Below are 9,092 nucleotides of genomic sequence, written 5' to 3' on the forward strand. Positions count from 1 at the left end.
CAAGCTTAGCAAAGCACAGGGACCACGGTTCAATCCCCCAGCACCACATGCCAGCCAGCCCCGCCCCCCTGGTGGGCTGAGCTGGCCACACACACAAATAAATAAATAAATAAAATAAAAAAAAAAAAAACAACTAAATGAGAGAGAAAACTACTGTTCCTTTAGTGCAATAAAATAAAGCTCTGAAATTAAGACACATTTTGCCTTGGTTTAAAGATTATATGTAGCTGTTTCTCACATGTGTCTAATCCCCAATAAAGACATGGTACTGTGTGCTTTAAAAAAAAAAAAGACAATCCTTGCTGGTGTTCAGGCCTGTGGTGAGAACTCAGTGGGGCATGAGTAGCCACCCTTTTCTCCTTCTGCTTCTCACCATACCCACCCCATCTAATCCCCTATCTCACAACCTTTTTTTCTGACCTCCTTCCTCCAGCTATCCCCCAAAGCTGTTGGGTTCATCCCTTAGGAGTGATTCCAGAAGCAGGACCCCCACCAGTCTCTGAAAAGGGATCCACCATGCTAGGATAATGCCAGTGTCCCTTCTTGCCCTTCCCACAGTTCTCTGTACTCCAGGTTTGCTTCTGTCTCAGAGCCATTCAGCTGCCTGAGTTCCTTCCCTTTGCAGTATCTTTTTTCCAAGTTGCCTTTATGGCCAGTTCCTGCTCTTTGCTCAAGTCTCTAGGTTCACTGCCATCCTGCCCAGCACTTTCACTGGCCCTCTCGGCTGCAGGTGTGTCTGCATACCTAAAGTCACTCTCTACCCTACCCCTGCTTTGCTTTCTTTACACTGTTAAAACTTGTCCTATGTGCACATTTGTGTCTGTCTGCTTCCCTGCTATGCCCCCCAAGGCTGAGATAGAGCCTGGCCCAGGTAGTGTCGGAGGAGCTTGTGCACCTCCACACAAGCTAGGGAGTGAGGGGCACTCCCCTGGTGGCTTGCTCCTTTTTCTCCAGCTGGTGCCAGCTGGGTGCACTCCTTTTATTAGCTAGTTGTGTTGGCCAGGATTTCAGTATGTTAGGCTGGGTGTCAGACTTGGATCTGCGGTCTAGGTCATGTCTTCCATTGTCTCTTATTGTCATCTTATGCCCTTTGTTCAAGACCGGTATCATTTGCTCTGCTGGTAGGCAAACAAAAAGACTGAACCAAAAAAATTTAGGGAATCAAAAGAAGCTGACAGCTGGTTCCTAGGAAAGAGCAGGACTTGGCTTGAGCTAAGGTAGAGGTGAAGAGGACAGTAACCTGCTTTGTCAGGCCAGTGGCTCCAAAGCCCAGTAGGCAGTGGGGACAGGGGACAGAATCCAAGAGCAATTTGCCTGGAAGCTGTCGGTGCTCCCACCTCATTTCTGTCTAGGGCTGGATGGTGTCAAGGCTGCCATGGCCAACCCCTTGCCCCACTGAGCTTCAGTTTCTTCCTCTACAGAGTGCTGGTAGCATTTGCACTCCTCTCTATGTGGTGAGTGATACATGAAGAGCAAACTCCTCTCCCTGTTCTTGTACCTAACAAGCTCCTGGAGCTGTCCCCCTGTGGATGGTGAGGCTTGCTGTACTTCCTTATGCCTCACAGCTTTCTGTCTCACTGTAGCACTCTGAGGGCTAATAGCTTGCCTCTGGCCCTTCCATGTCCACTCCCTGCCTGCTAGGTGACTCAGATCTCAGGGTCATTTTGGGAGCCACAAAGGGGCTGAGATCTAGGTTGCAGAGTTCAGAGACGGTGGTACTTTTGGGAGGGGCCATTATATCCTGGAGCAAGGGCACTGTTGGGCCAACCAAGGGTACAAGCTATAACCAACAACAGCAGAGGGGCCAGGCTGGACCTCTGAGCAAGGGCATCCTTGCAGTAATAGAGCCCTGCCTCCCTTGCCCATCTCCTGCTCACTCTTATCCAATGGTTTCGTATTCTTTGTGGTAATCATTTCTGTGCTCCTGCCCTCACAGTTCTTATTATCTTTTTTTCTGCCTCCTCCCCATCAACACTTCACTCCTTAGTCTTTCCTACTCTCAAACTATCAGCACATGTGCCTCTTCTAATCTGTAACTTCCAATGGTCCAAGGGCTAACAAGACAGAATATAAGAATTGTTTAGAAAATAAGGGCTGAAGGCTATGAACAAGGTTCCAAGAAACTTTCCTGTGAGGATCTCAGTGCCAAGGTACAGAAAATTTCAGGACACGGCGGAGTCTCAGCAGCCTAAGTGTTCCAAAGTCATCAAATACCAGAAGATATTTTCATTGTATTTGTTCTTCCACCCATTTCTGGTATGTAAGACTGAGTGAGAGTTGAAGGTTCCAGGCCAGAACCTTGATACTTTCTGCCCCAGGGCTCCTTCTATCAAGAAAACAGGGCCCCAGTCATCCCTTGCTGCCTTTGCATTCACTGTACTTTGTCTGCCAGACCGGCTCTGAGTTCTGGGCCTACTGGCTCCCTCTTCTGAAGAGCACTGCTCCCCAGAGTGGGCCACAACACACTTCCACTGGTCTCTACTCCATTCTAAATGGGCACTTCCTGTTTGCACAGTTCAGCCTCTGGGCTCTCCTGCCATCTCCCTTCCCCACCCACTCCACAGTAGTTTGTAGTGACCTCGTAAGCAGCCCAATGGGCCTCACTTCCAGTCTCTCACTTTCTTAGGCTGAACAAGGGGGAATGAGAGAGAACAGCTGCTCCTTGACTTTTCCACCCCTCAATGTATCCCTCTGTAGGGACTGCTCAGACACAGAAGGTCTCTGGGCCTTGGCTTGTCTGCATGTGAAATGGAGGCTCAAGATAACAGAACCGAAGGGGACAAACTGTGTACAGAACTCAAAAGAGGCCCACTAATGGCTCCATAAATGAAAAGTGTAATTTTATTATCATTACAGAAAAATCAGTGGAAGAAAAAAAGACTACCAAACTGGTTTTTGAGTTACAATACTTACTTCATAAAGTCTTATCAGCTATGTATTTCTCCCCCGCTCTCACATGTAGGCACCTTCCTGGGTGCAGCAGTAGCCCTCCAGCCAATGTCCCTTCCTGACACAACACGCAGCTCTCTAGGCTTAGGGCGCTGCTGTGCAGCTCCAGCCCAGCCCTGCAAGGGGTGAGCTCCAGGTTCTGTCAGGACCTGAGACCCTGGCTCTATTTTCTTGTCTATTCAACCGCCCTCTCAACACAAAGATGGGGACAGAAGAGAGTACACACGTTCATGTGCAGGTGGGGCCATGCCAAGACATCCAGGACTGTCTTGGGCCCAGTAACATATCTCAGGATGGGACTTTCCATGGGGAAGAACCAGAAAAGTTGGTATAGAGTTATCTCTGGACAACCAAGGGCTCAGGGCAGACAGGTAGGGTGGATCATCTGAGATCGACCCCAATGAGAATAAATAAATAAATACTGTAAAACTGTGTCCCCCAGCCTGACCCACTCCTCAATAGGAAGGCTTTCACTGTCAACCTCAGTTCCTCTGGCCACCTTTTTCCTAGCTACTGAGGCTGGCTGGAGATAGGAGGCCTGCCCCACCCTACGGAGTGAGAAACCAGGGCTGGGAAAGTCTACACAATTAGAAGGCTGGGGCAGGCAGATGAGTGAAGGCCTAGGCCTATCTTGTAGGGTGAGACAAGGTCCTGCCTGTCTCCCTATCCGCTGATACTTGGCTCACAACAATGGAGCCATAAACCATGTAACACCTCCCTTTACCCCCAAGCCTTCTTGTCAGCTCTTCCTGGTCCAGCTACCAGATGCATGTTAGGCACCATAATGACTGAAGGAGGGCTAGCAGGGCTGAAGTCCAGCAGGACCCTGTGTCCCCTCTAGAATGTGGCTGCATGATGCTGGGCAAAGTAGCAGGCCCAGTCAGAGCTGGAAGGGGTACTGTCGGAGGTAGTCAGTCATGCGCCGGGGCAGTGGCAGGCAGTCCACATTGGTCACCAGACGGTTGATGACAAGGCGGCACAGGTGCTGTAGACTGCGGGTACTGTTCCTGCGCACAAAGGGCTGCACCAGTTTCAGGTGTACAGCAGTGGCTGCAGAGGCAGGCTGTGCTGGGTCACCAGGCACATTTTCTTTAGGCATAGGCAGAGCTGGGGCAGGAGCAGGATCAGGGCTGTCATTCCGGGTATCAGCAGCACAGGAGGCCACATAATGCTGCACAAGGCTGACTACATCTGGGAAGGCCAGGATACGAGGCCTAGACAAGCAGTTGGAATCCAGGCGGAAGCTGGAGTCAGCGTACTCGATGCGCACATTGGTGGGGCCACGGGTGGTTTTGACTGACAGTGTGAACAGGTAGCTGGGGTGGGTACTGTCTCGTACTAGGAATGTGCCCTCTGGCATCTTCTGCAGGTGTTGCCGGGCCTCACTGGCTGTAATGGAGCCCCAGTACCAGCCTAGGCAAGTGAAGAAAGAGCCAAAGGACCAGTCACATTGGAAATCATCTAGGGGTACCAACCCAGGGCACATCAGTGCTGTGTCTTTCTCTTCACACTTCAAAGGACAGGGTTGTACCTTTCTCATCAGATTCTCCCAGAAAGTGAGGGCTGTGTCTCCCTCAACAAAGCTAACCTCCCTACAGCAGATTTCCCAGGATAAGACCTGTCCCTTACTTACCAGATTCTCGAAGATAGTTGAAAGTCTTGGCTATACACAGCAGGTCCTCTTCAGGGTCCAGCACCTTTGGCTCACTCTCTGGTTGGATAGGGCTCTCTTCTGCTACCTCTTCCAGGAAGACCCCAGCAGGCAAAGGCTGCATGGTTGGCTCTGACAGCTCTAGGCTCTGGGCCCACAGTGGCCGCTGCCCAATCTGTTCCACAGCCAGCAAAGGACTAGATCTGAAAGGGGGAGGACTGGCAATGAGCAGAGGCTCCATTGCTTACCCCATTTCTAGAGAAACCTCCTTGATTGTTTCCATTTATTAAAGGCTAAGTAATCTCTTCTTTTCTTTTTGGATCTATCCCAACCAGATCCTTCTTGTAAGCATTTCTAGTATCTTCACCACAATGATAGAAACCACTGCAAACTTGCCCTACATTTGTGCTCTTCTGGCTGATATAGGCTAACCAGATGACCCTGGTCCTGACTGAGTCATAGGAGGGACATGTGTGGGATCCACTAGGGAGGCCCCAAGATTACTATAGGAAGCCTGAGGTTGCCAGCTGCTTTCCCACTCCCAGATAGGTTACATCAGTCAGTAGGACCTAGGTCTATACTGGCTAGGACTTCAAAGCTGAAACAACTCCCTACTCACACAAGTTGGGCTCCCATCCTTGCTCCTTTTTCTCCCAGCTCAGAGTAAGGAGTAGACAGTTGCTTCTGAAGACCTGGGAAAGTCTCACTTCCCACAAACATGAGCTCCCATCAAAGGGCAGAGTACTCAACTAACTAACTTGGCAAGGTAGTCCTATTAAGGCTCTACTGTCTTCTGTATAGCTTGCCCCTCTCCAGTGATCAGTTCTCCTTTCACCAGTGAGGAGTCTGCACTGAGGGGTTTGGCAACATTGCATCCTTAAATGATTGGAGTTAGCAACTGAGCTGGCCAAAAGCTGCTCAGCAGCTTCCTCTTGGGGAAGCCCACGCAGCTTGGTGATCCTGGGCTTTGGCAGGGACTGGCCAGCTTCCTGAGGAACAGACAGCTGGTCCTTCCTCACTCTTGACAGAATTTAACCCCAGGCCTCAGTTTTTGGTCTAGTTCTTGCTGGGCCTTAGCACCATGAGAGAATAAAATCAGGAGTTCTGCCCACACTGGCTGGGGAAAGTGGCACTCATTATAATTATAACCCAAGCCATAAAAGCACAGGGTCATTTGGAAGTCAAGTTCTGCCTGCTGCTGAGCTGATACAGAAGTCAAGGGATAGCACTGTAGGCAGAAATGGCAACCTAAACATACAGTGCCAGATACTGCTTGTGAGGCAAGAAGACATGGGCAGGAGCAGACAGCAGGCAAAGAAGCTGGACCTGACAATCTAACTGACCCTTAGGAGGTCATGGCCCTAGGATCACTCACGAGACGGAAACATACTACTCTGACACACTATGGTTGCAAAGTACTTTTCCACATATACCCTGTTTATACTGTGGTCACTCTGGAATCCTGCCTGGGGAGCTGGAGGCAGAATTTTGAGGTGACCTGCCTTCTGGGGTCCAGATCTTGGTTCACACACCTTCTGGGAGCATGTGGGTAGCTAGCTGGTTAGGCCAGAACTTCTGCGGATGAGACCAACTGCTTGGCAGAACCTCGGCAGCTCCCTTTGTGTGGGTATGGGAGCCCCGGGGCTGATGTGTATCTGGATGTGGAAAGGCTGCACTGGTCTCCAAAGGCTGGAGTGACTGCATATCTGGGCAGGGGTGTGTCCAAGGCTGTGTCATTATGGTAGGGTGGGAGCCAGTGTACATGTGTTCCTGCCTTGGAGCCCATCCAGTGAGTCCTGCCTGAGGACACATGCCAGGGGTGTGAACTCAGCCAGGGGTGGGGTATTCAGCAGAAGGCTGGGAATCTCTGCCCTCAACTCTAGGCTGGTACCAGCTGTTCTGGGACCATGGGTGTGTGTGTGTGTGTGTGTGTGTGTGTGTGCGTGTGCATGCATGCATATGTGTTCAAGGGGCTGTTAAAGATCTTGCTCCTCAAATACTGGTCCTGAGGGCGTTGGGGCCCTCAACTAGGGACATGTGAAAGAGGCTGTGGGATTAGGGGTCACCTGAGGCAGTAGGTAATGGGGAAGGAAATTCAGAAGAGGAAGGAACATGTTGGAGACAATAGGGAGAAGTAATCTTTCCAGCACTTCCACATCCTCTTCCCTGATCCAAGGACTAGGTAGAGCAAGGGGCACTTTAGTCTGGCCCCATCTTCCACTCTCCCTCACTTGGCACTGTGCCTGTGCTAGTTGTGATAATAGCTGCCACTGGGCCACCCAGCTTTTCCTGGGTATGGGATGCCCACTTAGAGCTTCAGATCAGTGGAGAGTATGACTTTTTATGAGTAGGAAAGGTGTAGTGAAGAATAGAAATAGCTCATGAGGGACAGGAAGGGTCCTATGGGCTGCCACTGAGACCATTCATCAGGGATAATTTATACAGCAAAGTTTTAATGTGGGTACAACATGGGCCAAACTTGGCTTATCTATGACTTTTAAAAGCAACATTTTGGGGAAGGGATGGGTCCAGGTGTTCTGGATATCCGTCTGTATGTCAGACACATCTGAATTTAATTGACTGGGTATCAAGTCCATACATCCCTTAGCGAAGCAGAGCATCAGACTTTGTCAGAGAGGGATATATTGAAGCCCAAGGAGTGCAGGTGTGTAAGGAGGTTCCACTGAAGCCAAGGCTCTGAGCGATCAGCACTCCCATTTACGCTGTCCTCCAGATCCTCTGGGGAGCGGAGGAGGAAGTCGGTGGAAGTCTCTATCACTTTGGGCTGAGAAGAGGGGTGAGGCTATTTGCTCCCAAGAGCTGGGGAGAGGCAAGGATCTTAGGCTGGCCTCTCAGGAGGTGCCTGACTGCTAGCTGTGGCAGGGGAATGGGCATTCGGACAGAAAAGAGCAGAGGCTGACCCAAGGTCACTAGTAGTTAGGACAGTCAGCAGGCTTGGGAGAGGCTCTGGGTCCTGGGGGACATCATTCCACAGGCATCCATCTCCTATAGTGTCAACCAAGGGGGATCCCACCCTACATTTCTTCCCTTGCTGGCGAGTTCCTCGTTTTCCTACCCACAGTGTGTCTGTGAGGGGCTGTCCCAAGCCCACAGAGTGCCGCGCCCTGGAGGTCTTTACGTCCTCCGTCACCTCCAGCCCGCCCAGCCCTCCTGAAGCCTGGCAGCTGGCACGCGGCCTGTCCTCCCGCGTGCGCCCGGAGCGCTGCGCTTACCCGTGGACGCAGAGGACCATGTCCCGACGCAGCGGCGGCTCTCGAGGGCTTGGCGGTACCGCGGCAGAGTGAGCAATGGGCGCAGAGCAAGCAGATCAGGGTCCTGGGGCGCACTGCGGCGGGCGGGGACTGAGAGGAGAGGTGCAGAGGGCCAGGGAGGGGGGCGGGCCGGTGGGGCGGGGCGAGTCGCCGCTAATCTTCCGCCCGCCCCGTCCCAGCCCTTCCCGGAAGCCAGGTCTTCCTAGAACTGCAGGCCGTTTGGCGGAGCAGAGGAGGGCGCATAGTGCTGGGGGCGTCTGCCCGGCAACTCGGTCTGGGGCAGTGAAAGGAAACACCTTTGACACATTTCCAAGAACTTTCCAGGAAAACGGGGCGGGGCTCCTTGAGCCGACCAATCGCAGGAATGGAGGTGGAGCCTAGTGGCGGGAGGGCCAATGGCAGCGCGTGGACCCAGGACTACGCGCCATCAGGGCAGGACTAAGAGCCCAACCCGGGAAGACCCGAGTGTAGAAGGCCGGGGAGGGGTCCGAGGCTTCTGCACCCCATCCCTGATTGTCTTCGGTATTCCGCCTTATTGGGGATGGGCCTTCTCATCTCTTCTGGAACTGTTGCCATGCATAGGCGGTGTCCAGGGCTTGTCCCTTCTTGCTAGCTTTTCTCAGGAGGTCTGTCCGGTTTATAAACGCTAATGGTCCTCGCCTGGACCCCAGGACTGTGTGGGCTTGTAGAGGCTGGGGTGGATTCCGGAGGAGGAGGTGGAAGAGGAGTAGGTGGAAGAGGAGGATGGTGGAGGGAAGCAGAAGGCAGAGGCCGCTCCCAGAAAAGAGCAGGTCAACGGGTTCTGCAGCCACCACGAAAGGATCCACGCAAGAATTTTGTTGTTTTGAAAGAGAAGAGAGGGCTGGGAAGATGGCTCAATAGAATAAGTGCTTGCCTGGCAAGCACAAGGGCCTGAGTTCAATCCCCAGTTCTGGAAAAAAAAAAAAAAAAAAAAAAAAAAAAAAAAAAAAGAGAGAGAGAGAAGGCACACCCAACCTTTTGAATTAGGCTGCCAGCCCAATTAATCAGGAAAGTGACTTGAGGTAAATAGGGACAGGCAGCGTCCGAATAATTTATTCTCTTAATTGGTGAGCCCACAGAAAATGTTGAAAGAAAGACCTATAATTTGGGAGATAGGATAGAGGTGGGTGACACTGCTCCCATCTATGCTATATTTGATTCTCAAAAAATGGCATTGCTCCCATTCTACAAACATGTAG

The 9,092-nt window shown here is 51.7% G+C and overlaps 1 protein-coding gene across 1 annotated transcript; it reads right to left on the reverse strand.

The window, feature by feature from the left end:
- Nucleotides 1-860: 860 nt before the first annotated feature.
- Cish (cytokine inducible SH2 containing protein) lies at nucleotides 861-8,119 on the reverse strand. Its single transcript, XM_004625138.2, has 3 exons — nucleotides 7,834-8,119; nucleotides 4,583-4,803; nucleotides 861-4,362 (listed from the first exon to the last, which is right to left on the reverse strand). Exons 1-3 carry the CDS (start codon nucleotides 7,851-7,853, stop codon nucleotides 3,830-3,832), a joined length of 774 nt encoding a protein of 257 aa, XP_004625195.1. The 5' UTR covers nucleotides 7,854-8,119; the 3' UTR covers nucleotides 861-3,829.
- Between the last annotated feature and the right edge of the window lie 973 nt (nucleotides 8,120-9,092).

The sequence above is a fragment of the Octodon degus genome, unplaced genomic scaffold (genome assembly GCF_000260255.1).
Source record: "Octodon degus isolate 3935 unplaced genomic scaffold, OctDeg1.0 scaffold00008, whole genome shotgun sequence".
In the NCBI taxonomy this organism is placed as follows: Eukaryota; Metazoa; Chordata; class Mammalia; order Rodentia; family Octodontidae; genus Octodon; species Octodon degus.

Excerpts from the sequence above, each read along its gene's own strand:
- Cish (XM_004625138.2), bottom strand. The coding sequence starts at position 7,853 with ATGGTCCTCTGCGTCCACGG. Across the intron at positions 4,804-7,833 it reads ATGGTCCTCTGCGTCCACGG|ATCTAGTCCTTTGCTGGCTG; the intron begins GTAAGCGCAGCG and ends TCCCCCTTTCAG. Across the intron at positions 4,363-4,582 it reads CAACTATCTTCGAGAATCTG|GCTGGTACTGGGGCTCCATT; the intron begins GTAAGTAAGGGA and ends TCACTTGCCTAG.